Genomic DNA, 14,960 nt, shown 5'->3' on the forward strand with positions numbered 1-14,960 from the left:
GAGGCCCCGGTGTGTGCAGCAGCGCTCGTTCCTGTCTGGTTCCCGGCTGCCGGCATATCGCGAGACAGAGCGGTGAAGGGCCTGCGGTCACATGACTGTGACGTCACCTCAGGTCCTCAAGCGATGCCGGCATTCAGAGAAAAGCCTTCGGAAAGGTGAGTATAAACTTTATTTGTTATTTTATTCTTTTTTTACAGGTACAATGGTACCCAGGTCTGGATGAGAGTCTCCTCTCCTCCAGACCTGGGTACCATCCGCACATAGAGACGCATAGAAGCCGCTTGTACGAATGTACAGTCGCAGTTTCTATGCTTTTCAATGCAAGTCAATGGCGGGAGTTCCGCTGCGCTTCCGCAAAATTAAATGACATGCTGCGGATTTTTGTACGCAGCATAAACGCTGCGGAAAAATCTGCAGCATGTGCATAGAACATGCGGAATCCCCTTGGGGACCATGAGGTGCGGATTACCTAGCGTTTAACAAGCATTTCCGCTGCGGAAATTTCGCAGCATAAACGCTTGAAAAACGCTACGTGGGCACCCAGCCTTAGAGTAGCAAATATCATCTTCTATGTCAGTAATGTAAAAATCTGTCATCAGTAAATAAAGTTGCCAATTTTACTATTGATTTATAAAACAAAAATTGGAACAATGCTCAAATTTTAAATATTTTTTTTAATACAGACCCACCCCTCCTTTTTCATAAAAAGGACATGACAAGAAAAGTTAGGTATGTACACATCTCAAAAGCATGCACATGCTAAAGGCTGTTGTATTTGTGTTGCGTGTAAGTAATATTGGACTAGTAAAAGAAGTGTGCAAAAAAATAAAACTTTTTTTTAATACACATACAATTTGTGATGAAGACAGTTGCATTTAAATTTCTGTAATGTAATGTAAAAATATAGTTGCATTGAGCTTGCCTGTCTCAAAAGCGAGGAAGCACACTTTCTCAGACAGACTTGCCTTAGCTAGTATTTTTCTTCAGTAGAAAATTAAGACTGAGGGGAATTCAATTGCCCTCCTTGTTTGTAGTGCATTAAGAATGAAAAAATTGTGTTATTAATATGCTATAAAGCAGTATATCACAGATCAATCAATTCACAGTCACAATGACCCTAAAGATTCTACACCAGCTTATCACTTGAATCTATGTATTTGTCATGTGTCTGAATTCGAACTCTTGTATTTCGTGGTTTGTTTTACTCACTCTCGGATCTCTTTCAATTTCGCACACTATCCCTTCTGTAGGTAATATAGGTAATAGTCCCTGACACTAAATGAAAAGGTGATGACAATCATCAAGCTTTTCAAACCACTTTGGGCTTCTACATCAGGCATGCTTTAACACAATCCTATATATAATTACCATCAAATAGATAATAAGACCTTAACTCAAATAGTTATATATATTTTACAAAATTTATTAGTGAAAAAATTATATTTTTAGCACAACAACAATAGAGAAATTACCCCATAAAAATCCTATAGAACCCAGTTAAAACCAAGAGCCGGGGAAGACTAGTAGATAGAGCAATATGCACTTTTTATATGAAATAAATACCAATGGTAAATAAATATCACTTTGGCAATATACAATAATATGGCTGGTCTTTATACAAGTATTTGAGGAAAACAGAGTATGCAGTACAAATAGATCACAGATGCAACTTCACTTGGTGACAGACGCAAATCGTATTAGAAGCTTACATATATATATTTGAGGAGGGCAAAAAGTGTAAAGTGTGGGTAAATCACAGACACATCCTCTCACAATAACTAATACAAGACGTAATGGAAGCTTTCATATATAATCACCCCGCAATAAGTACAATATTAAATCATGAAACCAGGATCATACAGACCAAATGCCATTTTGGTGCAGAATCAGTTTTTTATGGGATAATCTCTGTCTTGTTGTTGTGCTAAAAATGTAATTTTTTCACTAATAAATTTTGTAAAATATATCTAACTATTTGAGTTAAGGTCTTATCTACTTGATGGTAGTTATGTATAGAAATGTTCTTTGGGAGGTACCTTCAAGGTTCAAACTGAGTATTAATCAATAATGGGTCATAATGTTCTTTTTTTTGATATTACTGTATTTTTCGGTTTATAAGACGCACTTTTTTCTTCCAAAATTTTGGAGGAAAGTGGAGGGTCCGAATACGATCTACATGTATATACTGTGGCTCTGCGTTTTAGGAGGTATGGGGGAGCGGCAGCGTGGGATCAGCATGCCTACGCTGTGCACGCTACTAAAGAAAATGAATATTCCCTGCTCACGGGTGTGGGGAGCAGGGAATATTCATTTTCCTTAATAGCCAGCACACTGGAGCCGCAGTGCGGCTCCTGCTGCCCCTCTGCGGTCTATGTGCCCACTATTAAAGCTCATGAATATTCCCTACAACCCACTCCCATGGGTTGTAGTGAATATTCATGGTCTTTAATAGTGGCAGCAGGAGCCGCGCTGCGGTACAGTGTACCAGCTATTGAACAGACTGAATGGTCACTGCTCCCCATGCACAGGGTCCCGGCGTGGGGAGCAGTGACTATTCCAGCACAATGTCTCACACTGTGTGAGAGTGTCGGCAGCAGAGCGGGACATCGCTGGAGGAGAGAGGAGGTGAGTATGCGTGGGTTTTTTTTGTGGGCAGCGTGATGGGGGCTCAGAGGATACATACATACCAGGATGGGTGATCAAGGGGTGCCATACATACCAGGATGGTGGCTCAAGGGGTGCCATACATACCAGGCTGGGGTGATCAAGGGGTACCATACGTACCAGGATGGGGATCAGGGGGGGTGCCATGCATACCATGATGGGGTATCAAGGGATGCCATGCATACCAGGATGGGGGAATCAAGGGGTGCCATGCATACCATGATGGGGATGAGGGGGGCCATACATACCAGGATGGGTGATCAAGGGGTTTGCCATGCATACCTGGATGGGGGCTCAAGCGGTGCCATACATACCAGGATGGGAGATCAAGGGGTTCCATGCATACCAGGATGGGTGATCAAGGGGTGCCATGCATACCAGGATGGGTGATCAAGGGGTGCTATGCATACCAGGATGGGGGATCAAGGGGTGCCATACATACCAGGAAGGGTGATCAAGGAGTGCCATGCATACCAGGATGGGGGATAAAGGGGTGCCATACATACCAGGATGGGGGATCAAGGGGTGCCATGAATACTAGGATGGTAGATCAAAGGTGTGCTATGAATACCAGGATGGGGGATCAAGGTGTGCCATGCATTCCAGGATGGGGATAAGGGCCATGTATACAAGGAAGGAGGGGCCATACATACCAGGATGGAGGATATTAACAGAATTGGGGGACATTACCCCACTACCAGTGTCAGCAGAATTTGCATTTTTTTTTCCTATTTTCCTCATCTAAAACCTTGGTGCGTCTTATGGTCTGGTACGTCTTATAGTCCGAAAAATATGGTAAATGCTTTAACACAATATCTGAAGAGTCACCTATTAATACACAATAGAGCAATGGTATATTTTTTTCCTATATTGAAAAGAATGACATAGAAGCTGGTTGTTTTTTTGGCTATTAGTCCAAATTACACACAACTCTACAGTAAAAGCTACTATTCATTCAAGGGATTGATATACTAAAAGAAAACTATATAATAAAAGAGTTATATGGACAACATGATTTGGCGTCATCAAGGTAGTACCGTATATTCACTAAAAGAAAAAAGGGTAGGTCAAGCTTTTAGCTCCTAAATGAGGACTGCAGCAGGTCAACAATGATTTAGTAATAATTTACTCTGGACACTATAATGGTCTTTTACCATTTCTTTCCCGGATGAGTAAAACCAGACTTATGGCAATAGACCACAACCTTAATGCTAAATATTCTTTCCCATTTCTGCTTCCATGATCTTAGAAGCCTGGATATAAGTGCTGTGACCTTGCCATTTCATCTTCAATAGTGTTGAACACATGTCAACTGCTTAATGCTCTCTTAAAACATGAAAAATCGACAAAAAGCATGTACAAAATATCTTACTAATTAAAATCTTAAGCTTGCTTCCTGACTTTGTTTTTAATATGTTAACTAAATGGCTCATGTCAATTTTAACCCATTTCACATAAATTACTCCTCTGGCATAACATTAACATGATATCCCATATTAACAGATGGCTTACGGTTATTGAGCTTTGCATTGCCTACCGTTCAGGAATTTCTGGATAGTAAAAATAAAGGACTTTTTTCTACTGTCTGTAAAAAACTTAATTTGTCAATGATTTCTTTTTAAATGGAGGTGCATGTAGAGATTGTTGTGATTGTCATTATCATAATTTTACAGTTCATCGAAGTATTTTAAGATTTAGGCAAATGTCACTTAACCACTTCACCCCCGGGCGATTTTTCAGTTTTTTCATCAGCTGACTCCCAACTGTCATGCAAATCTATCGGCACTCTGCGATCATTTCATGGGAGTGCCGATGGGAGCGTGGAATGACGCACTCCCTGCCAGCGGGTCTTAAATGCCACTGTAAGAGACTGACAGTGGCATTTAACAGGTTAACAGCCACGGACAGAGCTTCGCTCCACCGGCGGCTGTTAGAGGCACATGATGCATAATTAAATCAGCCATCATGTGTGGGGAAAGATGCAGGCTTGGTGTGAAAGCATGCATCAAAGGAAGGGACACGACTTTTGACATACATGTAAGTCAAAAGTCGTGAAGGGGTTAAATTAAAAAGTTATAGATGGGCAAATTTATTAAAGTGGAATTGAACTCTCCTCAAATTTTACAAAAATCTGTATGCTGGAGAACATGGATTTTTTGGGGATTTCGCTACACACAAATTTAGCTATGGCCACTATTATCTTGCAGAACTGTAAAAGGCCAACAAAAGGTTAAAAAAACAACAACATTTTTTTCACATCTCCGGACAACCCAGCTGCTTCCTGTCTAGCATGGAGGACCTGATCATGGGCAGAAGAATGTTCTGCTTTTTTGATGTCCACATACACCAATCAATAGTATGCAATTAAAAGGAACATGACAGGAGATTCATGCAGCTTTTACCAACAGCAACATGAAATGGAGCATGGCTGCATTATGGCAACCGTGTATGTTTTAATCTTAAGTGCTTCAGCATTTTAGATAAAACATAATTTAAGATGTTGGACGGGGACCATGCAGTTTAGATAACTAGTCCAAGGAAGGTTCCCGTTGCTTCTCCCTGCCTGGCTCCTCTAAATTGACAGGTTCCCTTTCAAGGATAACTTCTATTTCAAAAAACTTTTAAAAATGTCATACTGATATGTTAAATGTTTTGAATGGTGGACATCTGGGTTAGGAGACAAAAACCAATGACTGAAGATCAATATAGAGATCTCGGAGAGGTTTGTCTATGAAGCAGACTTGAGATAACTCCATATACTCTAGGAGAACAGTTCAAAGCTTAGCACTTTTTCCTCTTCACATTAGCAATTGGAAGGGCCTCAAGACCTAGATCACCAGAGATCAAAAAACTTTTGACATGTCTCTGACATGGTGAACATTTTTTGAAAGTGAAGCTACTGTTTTATTATCTTTGAATCAGATCTTTAGTTAAAAAAACTGTAAGAACAGTTTGAAATGCATTGTCCCTAATAAATGGCCTATATTTTTGTTGAAAAAAGTTGGTACACACGCACTTATATCTGAAGTAAATAACTGAAGTCCTTGCAAATTGCAGGTTTGTCGTAATCTTGGCCATCCTTTGAAGGAGTTTTCTGATCTGGACAACATCTGTCGGCATGTACAATGTCCCTTTGGATGTGCCCAAAGATGCCACACTGCAAAAAAAATTAAGCACTACTCAGGTCTCATGAAAATTACTGTCCGGTCCATGAAATTTATGGACAGGAGGGACCAGGAGTGGACACAAACAGAAGATGGCCCCTGTGCCAGAACAATATATGGGCACTTTGTAGTCCAATATCTCATCATAATGCACAATTCTATCTGCTTTGGAGGTGGAAGTGGCCCCCTTTCCTCTTGTGCCCTTGTGCGGCCGCACAGGTTGCACCAATGATACAGTATGTCCGCCACTTGGAGGTGCTATACAGTACATTGCATCTATTATATTTATATATCTTAACTGGGCATATGAACAAGGATTGTTTAAAGTAGACTAACGCTTTAAAGATGAAAATATTAGACAAATTTAGCAAATGGCCACTGCAAATAAATAAACTTACATTCACATACTGACATGAGATTGCACGTAGTCCGTGAGGTTTATTATTCACACACTGCTTGTAATTATGTAACTACATTTAAAGCTGCTAGTATAGAAAAGGTGCTCAGGTTTAATTCAAGGATTGAAAGTAAAATGACACTTGTCACCCATTTAGTGATCATAGTAGTCTGAGTTTTTGGGGTTTTCTCAGGACCAGATTGCAATGTGGCAGGTTTAATCCATAACAACTGCAGAGTATGAATATAAGACACAACACTAATATTATACAGAGCTTTTTTCTTTTAAAATAAATATTCTTGGTTTAATTGATAGCATTTACGAATTAAGTGGCAATGAGAAACTTACATATCATAAAAATAAACGTCAGGTAAAAACTTACTATGGAACTGAGATAAATATTAGATAAAATCTCCATATAAAATCCCCATACTACATAGGTAGGAGTTACAATAGACTAGACAATAGGTAGGAGTAACAATACAATTTGTTATCACCTACAAAAATATTGAAATAGTGAAATAAGACATTTGCCATGGACTTTACCTTTGTTTTCACAGGCCATCCATTGTATGGGTCCCTTATCGTAATTATGCTGGCCAACAGAAAATGTAAATACGCGAACCTAAAAGAAAACAAAAGGAGGCATAATTTAAGGTCTATAGTGCTTGGACATTTTAGTAAAGTACAGTAAACACTTTCATTTAATTTATAGATATGTTGTAAATGTATGTTTGTAAGTAAAATCTGTCAAAAGCGGATATTTTACATGGTTTATATTAGACATTATGATTAACATATATATGATGGAAAATCCAAAGCTTCAGAATTCCATACAAAATTTGACAACCTAATATATGTCACCTAGTTCATGGTGTGTTATGATTTTAAACCTGCTGTATTTCATAAGAATTAAATCAAAAAAGAATGTGGAGATTGGGAGCCTATATTTTAAGAAATTCAATCTGTTCTGAGTTATTCCGGTGATCGGCTGAAAGCAGCACGTCTAGTTGTGTAAACTATTTCTAAACCTTTCAATCATGGAAGGAGAATGCTGCAAGAAACCACTCAATTTTACCACACCAGCCAAAGCCTCATAATGTGCTCTCATCTAAGACACCTAAAAGCATGTGACAGAGATGATATTGCAACATATAGAGAGAGCAAAATGCAACCTAGCGTTGCCTTCTTGAAAATCGGCTTCTGGGACACTTTGGAGAAATTGTCTTAAACCTGGTTCCGCGATTGATCCTATTTCTACTGCAAGTGAAATTGGACATTATTTTCCAAGCCTAAGGAATCAAACAGTGTCTACCCAAATCACCAGAAAGCATTTGCACAACACTGGGCTACGAGCCAGACATTCAGCTACAGATAATCCATTAATCTGAAAAAGGCTATCATGAAGCAGGGCAAGACAGCAACGGAGGTTGGAATGGAGGTCTATGCTCTTCAGGGATGAGCCCTGCCTTTGTCATGGATATATCAATAGCAGGAGATTGGTTTGTAGTCCTGTGGGCAACACTACAGAAGGGGTCTTCATCAGGGTATGTCACAGTGGTCTTACTCCCAGGATAATGGTGTGGGGTGGCATAATGTATGGTAGCTGGACTCCTCTAATCCTTATTCCAGGTACACTAACAGCTTGGCGTTACATTGATTTGATCGTGGATCCAAACCACATATTGCTCGTGCTACGGTGGGCAGCCAACGCAGTCTAAATAAGTTACCATGATCAGTTTTGGGGAATAAAAATTGCAAAATAAATTGATGCAAATCATTGTGTGTACTAATATTGTACAGGAAAATATGCTAATCACATTCGTTTGTAAAACTCACTATTAAAATTTGAGAGTCCTCAGTGGTTGATACCTTTTTTTCATTTTAATATTTTTCTATCGACTGGCTAACACTGTACAAAGATATATTTTACCTATAAAACTCAATAGACACCTTTCTGAAATGTGAGTCACAAAAAATTGCACCTATGAGAAAAACAAATGCATTTTTACTCCACACATGCTCTGGCATAAAAAAGTAGTGTCATTTAGTTGATGGCAGTGATCTATGTTCTAACTGATTTATCAAAGAAGGGAGTTTGCAGTCATAAATATGTCACAACATACATAAATAAGGTAGTCTAGCTTTATCTTAGAAATTAGCTAAACTGACGCCACTTTTGAAAAAGTGTGGGCCAATGTCTTGTGTTTTTCCAAAATCAATAAATAGAATGTCTAATTATTATAAAAAAAATACCAGCAAGTTCTACTTTACAAATGCTGAGGAGGTTGTAGCTGCATCATTCTGACCTTCGTGTGAGAGAGGTCACGTGAACAACAACACTTGATAAATTGCCCATGATCACCTCTAAGGATAACAGGGAGAATGTAAGTAATTGGAAGAGTATTTGTAGAAGGGAAACAAAGTGAAAAATGTAAAATACTAACAGATCTGAATCATCCCTCTCCATGACCTTCCTTTGGAAGCCATAGAAAACGTTTGAGATATGCCAGACACAAAAGACGAGTAAATGTACATTACTACATTGTAGATACTTCCACGATGGTTCAGAGCAATAATATAATGGATTAAACACTGACCTCTGTAATGTAAAGGAGGTAACTGACTTATCCAAACATTTAAGTATCGGGTTCTCTAAGTAATACTTCTAATAAAAACATATAACAAATGTGAAACAACAGCTTTCATGATTTGAGTCCATTAGTGCTGCTGATGTCATGAAATGTGAAAAATTAGTAAGAGATTAAAACAGATGCAATGGCATTAGCCATGAGCGGCTCGTTGTATGCTGCAACATGCATCTCAGAACGTGAGATATTTCTATTTATTCTACAATGTACATTTCTATAAAGCTAATAACATATATAGGGCCAGCAGGGACATTTATACAGGATATTGAGCTAGTAAGCGAGGTTAAAGAAAATCTGACACCATGAAAAGCACTATTTACCTGCAGATATAGGTTTAATCTGCAGGTAAATACCATTACAATGCTACTTGGCCACCTTACTGAAATAGCAGCTAGTGGAAGAAAATTAACTTATATTCTGCGGGAGCCGACTGTTAGTCATAGGGCCATGCCTGGAGTGGCTACATTCAGCACTCACACCACTGCCCCCTATACTAAGAGCGGCGGCTGTAAGCATGCTCTGGCATTATGATTCACAGCCGGCTGTGCACAGATGCAATGCAGAGTAAGCTGCCAATCAAAGTTTCGGGTGTGCTTATAACCGCTGCTAAAGTGAGCAGTGTTGTGAGTGGTGCCTGCGTCAGCCTTCATGACTGAAAGCCGGCAGCTACTGGGAAAAAAATAAGTTCATTTTCACCAGGTAGCCACACTTTCTGTAAGGCAACTGGGCAGCAATGTAACGCTATTTACCTGCAGATTAACCACATATCTGCAGGTAAATAGTGTTTTCCGAGGTGACAGGTTCTCTTTAATCTTAGCCCTGGTAGATGGAAAGCCTAGATATGACTCCAAATAGGGTGCATTCACATCAATGTATTTTAGATTAAAAAATAATCTAAAAATACAGTGTCAATCTAAATTTAGTGTGAAAATAATTTAATTATTTTACTGGATAATAGGCTTTAGTTCACAATAGGTTTTAGTAAAATCAAACCTAGTCACTACAGGTCTAGAATTTTGTGTGCACACGTTCAAGGTAGTAACCTCCATCCACAGCATCCCAGAGGATCCAATACCAAGGTAGGTCGTATATCAATTTTTAGGATGTCTAAGTTCTTTGCTTGCTGTCAGTGGATAAAAACATTCTTGGTCAATGTTTCAGTTAAACCTCTGTTATAGTTACTGGACACAGGTCCACAGCTTGTTAGGGTCGGTTCACACAATTGTTTTTCTCCTTTGGAGAAAAACGCCCTGATTATTCTGATCAGTGTTTGATCAGAGTGGCATCAGTTTTTCTCAGCTGTGGTGAGAAAAAAAAAAGTTTTTCAACCTTCTCCATTCTGTCAGCCCTTGAAAATCAGACCGCACTCAGATGTCAACCGAGTGTGGTCCAATGTTTTTTACGGACTTATAGACCGTGAAAATCATCAAAATTGCCGATTTTGATCTGACACTCGAATAAAAATCAGACATGTGCAAAGCCCCATAGAATATCATGAGTATGAGTGCTGTCCATGAAAACCATGACTAGCACTCGTCCGAGATAATCGGTCATGTGCTCGAGCCTTGAAGTGAGTCAGAGCTTTCTCATGTAATAAGCCTCACAGTGGTATCAGTTTTTAATGTTTAGGACAGGTTTTAAGCCTAAGTAAACAGGAATATAACATCAATTTAAAGCAAGCAGTGATCATAATAAATTGGTGAAATAAAGCACAGAGTAAATTAGAAACTGATATAACTCTACATTTCACAGTGAAAAAAACTGTATAGCGAACTGTAATTAACCAAAAACTAGACAAAAAAAGTCACATGAATCAGGCACATAGTCTTTAACATAGCGAAGTAGGTTTAGCTGCAGACCTATGTAAATCCACAGCTAATGCAAAGTAGAATTAGAATGAATCCTGCCAAGTCATCAACCTCACCCTGCTACAGTGACACGTTCTACTTCATTTGGAACAATGACCATATTTCTGCTTCTGGAGAATTTGGTGAAATTATTAAAAGGGCTTTCCTAAGAATTTGTTAGATTTAAGGTTAAAGCCTTAGTCCCTGCTTATCAAAGTTTATGACATGTTTGTTTTACAAAAACCTTTATTAATGTTACTGTTGTGCTATTTCAGGATTTACCATAATATTTCTAATTTGACCTTCTGCAAAGAAACAGGACTCTGACAAATGTCACAAGCTTTGTGTACACAACTTATTGCTGGAAATCTGGCATAGAAAGGGATGTCCGTATATTAGTTTACAGGAAATATTAATCTTTAGATTAGATTGTAGCAATGGAGATAACTGGATCTTTACTGACAATGTCAGTGCAGAATTTTCAAAAGCTCTTTTAGGAACAGTTAGTGTGTTACTTGTAAAGAACTTGTATCAAATATACACTTTAGACTTTAAAGAGTATGTCCACTACTTTCTCATTGATGCCCTATTCTTAGGATAGGTCATCAATGTCTAATCAGTCGGGGTCCAACACCCGACACCCCTGACGATCAGCTGCTCTCGGTGTCGGCCGGAACTGCTCGATTGTAGTGCTGCACTGTCTTTTGATAGTGGTCAAGGCAGGGTATTACACATCCACCTCCTATTCAAATCAATAGGAGACAGATATATAGTACCCTGCGCCAGCCACTATCAGAAAACGGAGCAGCTCCGCAATCGAGCAGTTCCGGCTGGTCAGACAATAATGACCTATCCTAAGGATAAGTCAATGAAAAAGTAGTGGACAACCTCTTTAATTACTGATTCTTGATGAAATGTATTTTAATAAACTCTCTTTATTTTTTACCATTTTGCTGTAAGTCCTTTATTCTACCAAGTGAGTTTCTCTGCTCTCCTCTCCCTTCTCTCAGTGTTAGGCTAGGGTCACACAGCATAAAAAGCTTCATTCAAATGTCTATTTTTCGTGAAAAATACAGATAGAACATGTACCCATTAAAGTCTATGGAGCGGTTCACATGCCGACGTTTTTTGTAGACCGTGTTTCCACAAAAAAAAAGCAGTCACACATATCCATCTTTAATCCGCATCATGTATCCAAACAAGTTTATGGCATCAGTGTTCTATCATTGTGCTGTCCATTCTTAAGTATAGGAGAAGCTTTATAATGTATTTATTTATTCACCAGTGAAAATTTCTTATGAAACACTGATGTTGAAAATTGGAACAGACAAAACGCTGATGAAACTCGGATCCAAAACCCTGATGAATGATGGTCTGTGATTTAATGTACAAGAACAGTCTCAGACATTTGTATGATGACTATGGTGGTCCACAAATGAATGAAGGAATAAAGACTACAGACAAAAACTTAATGCAATTTATTATGTAAAAATAATTTCACAATGTCAATGTTGTAGCCTTTACATATTTCCCTCAGAATTCAGGTTTTCTGTTTTAGCTTACTGTATACAGAAAGCCACTGTCATACTCTGGGAGAGAGAGTTTTCTTTCTCCAGTGTCAGCTGAATATCTGCACAGCACTAAACAGATTTAAAATGAGGGGTGTGATCTTGAGAACTAATGTCATTGCACTGAGACAACAGCTATATATTTCACCATTTATTGGGCCTAATAATCCAAAGTTAGACTGATTCTCTGGAACCTTTACACTGACGAGCTATCCTTAAAATGTCATCAATATCTGATTGGGGAGGATGGAATCCCCCACTGGTCAGCTGTTCCCAGTGGCGGGTGGATGTGTAGATTATTATTATTATTATGCTTATTAAAGGGGTTGTTTGACACTTTTACTTTGATGGCCTGTCTTTAGGATAGGTTATCAATATCTGATTGATCAATCAGATATTGATAACCTATCTTAAAGACAGGCCATGAAAGTAAAAGTCCCAAACAACCCCTTTAATAAGCATAATGTTATATTGGTTTTATAGGTTATATTTCAATAATGTGAAAAAGGTTTGCAGAAATACATGTACAATACATACTACAAAAATTCACAACTATGGAACTGATATTTACAGTAGTTACAGAAATATTTTCTGCCTATAAATATAACCTTATTAAGATGGTGCCAAACCATAAACTATGTGCCCACAAATAGACAAATAGGATTAGTCACCTAGGTTTCAGCCAAGAAAATACATTTAGTAGACGTTACGTTAATCTTTTAATTCTCCTAGCCAAGAGTGCAGAATACAGGAGCACTCTTGACCAAATATGTGGTGGAAATGGCAAAATGATATAGGTTTGAGTTTGTGAAGTTTTACTGTGTAGTACGACTTATTACGGTAATATATGGAATAAATATTCTATATCTCTATCTATCTATCTATATATATATACAGCTGAAACCAGAAGTTTACATACACTATATAAAAAGACACATATGCAATTTTTTCTCAACATCTGACATGAAATCAGAATAAACCTTTCCTGTTTTAGGTCAATTAGGATTACCATAATTTTTAATATTTGCAAAATGCCAGATTAATGAGAGAGAGAGAATGTTTTATGGCATTTTTATTACTTACTGCAAAGTCAAAAGTTTACATACATTAAGATTACTATGCCTTTAAACAATGCTGGACTGCCCATATGATGATGTCATGTGTTTGGAAGCTTCTGATAGGTTTTTTGGAGACATCTGAGTAAATTAGAGACACACCTGTGGATGTATTTTAATTCACACCTGATACACACTGCTTCTTTCTGTAGCATCATGGTAAAGTCTAAAGAAATCAGCCAAGATATCAGGAAGAGAATTGTGGACTTGCACAAGTCTGGCTCATCCTTGGGTACAATTTCAAGATACCTGAAGGTGCCTCGTTCATCTGTACAAACATTTATATGCAAGTACAAACAAGATGGGTATGTTCAGCCATCATACCGCTCAAGAAGGAGAAGGGTTCTGTGTCCCAGAGATGAACGTGCTTTGGTCCGATTTGCATATCAACCCAAGGACAAAAGCAAAAGACCTTGTGAAGATTATGGCGGAAGCTGGTAAGATTTTGTCAATAACCACAGTGAATTGAGTACTGTATCAACATGGGCTAAAAAGCCACTCTGCCAGGAAAAAGCCATTACTCCAAAAGATAAAAAAGCCAGATTAATGTTTGAAAATGCACACAGGAAAAAAGACCTTCATTTTTGGAGACATGTCCTGTGGTCTGATAAAATAAAAATTTAACTTTTTGGACATAATGACCATCGTTACGTTTTGGAGGAAGAAGAGAGAAGCTTGGAAGCCTAAAAACACCATCCCAACTGTGAAACACGGGGGTGGCAGCATCATGTTGTGGTGTTGTTTTGCTGCAGGAGGGACTGGTGCAGTTCACAAAATAGATGGCATCATGAGAAAAGAATATGGTAATACTGAAGCAACATCTCAAGACATCAGCCAGGAAGTTAAAGCTTGGGCGGAAATGGGTCTTCCAAATGGACAATGACCAGAAGCATACTGCCAAAATGGTAACAAAGTGGCTTAAGGATAACAAAGTCAGTGTTCTGGAGTGGCCATCACAAAGCCCTGATCTCAATTCTATTGAAAATTTATGGGCAAAGCTGAAAAGGCAGGTGCGAGCAAGGCAACCTACAAACCTGGATCAGTTACACCAGTTTGTCAGGAGTAATTGGCCCAAATTCTGACCAAGCTTGTGGAAGGATATCCCAAACGTTTGACCCAAGTCATTCAGTTTAAGGGCAATGGTACCAAATAGTAATGAAATGTATGTAAACTTTTGACTTTGCAATAAGTAATACAAATGCCATAAAACATTATATGATTTGTCTGTTCTCATCTATAGAACTACATTTACACAGCTTATGAGTAATCACAGTGCTCATGAAAATAGTTCATTGACAAATTCATCTATGCTCCATCTGCATATTCCCCAAGGAAAGTGAATAGTGCAAGGACAACTCCACTGAAAACATACACTGTAATAGCTCTATTACCTTATTAGATTATTCATGGTTTGAAACTAGACATTTCATGACATAACTGCTCTCACATACAATAAAACAAGTAAATAAATGGAAGAATGGTCACATTCTGGCCTTCTGTATGAGACCTTCATAGCAGGTCACATGATTTATGGTTCTTAATCTTTTTACAGCA

General features: G+C 38.4%; 1 protein-coding gene across 7 annotated transcripts in view; it reads right to left on the reverse strand.

Moving 5' to 3' along the window:
• The window catches only part of CACNA2D1 (calcium voltage-gated channel auxiliary subunit alpha2delta 1), a 1,188,449-nt gene that overhangs the window by 213,351 nt on the left and 960,138 nt on the right, over window positions 1-14,960 (reverse strand). For all 7 annotated transcript variants that reach the window (XM_073652315.1, XM_073652320.1, XM_073652318.1 and 4 more), the window contains exon 13: window positions 6,772-6,850. In XM_073652315.1, coding sequence (XP_073508416.1) covers window positions 6,772-6,850 — 79 coding nt within the window. The remainder of the gene's footprint in view (window positions 1-6,771; window positions 6,851-14,960) is intronic.

The sequence above is a fragment of the Phyllobates terribilis genome, unplaced genomic scaffold, assembly GCF_046119375.1.
Source record: "Phyllobates terribilis strain yellow unplaced genomic scaffold, ASM4611937v1 Scaffold_11__3_contigs__length_659146591, whole genome shotgun sequence".
Taxonomy (NCBI): Eukaryota; Metazoa; Chordata; class Amphibia; order Anura; family Dendrobatidae; genus Phyllobates; species Phyllobates terribilis.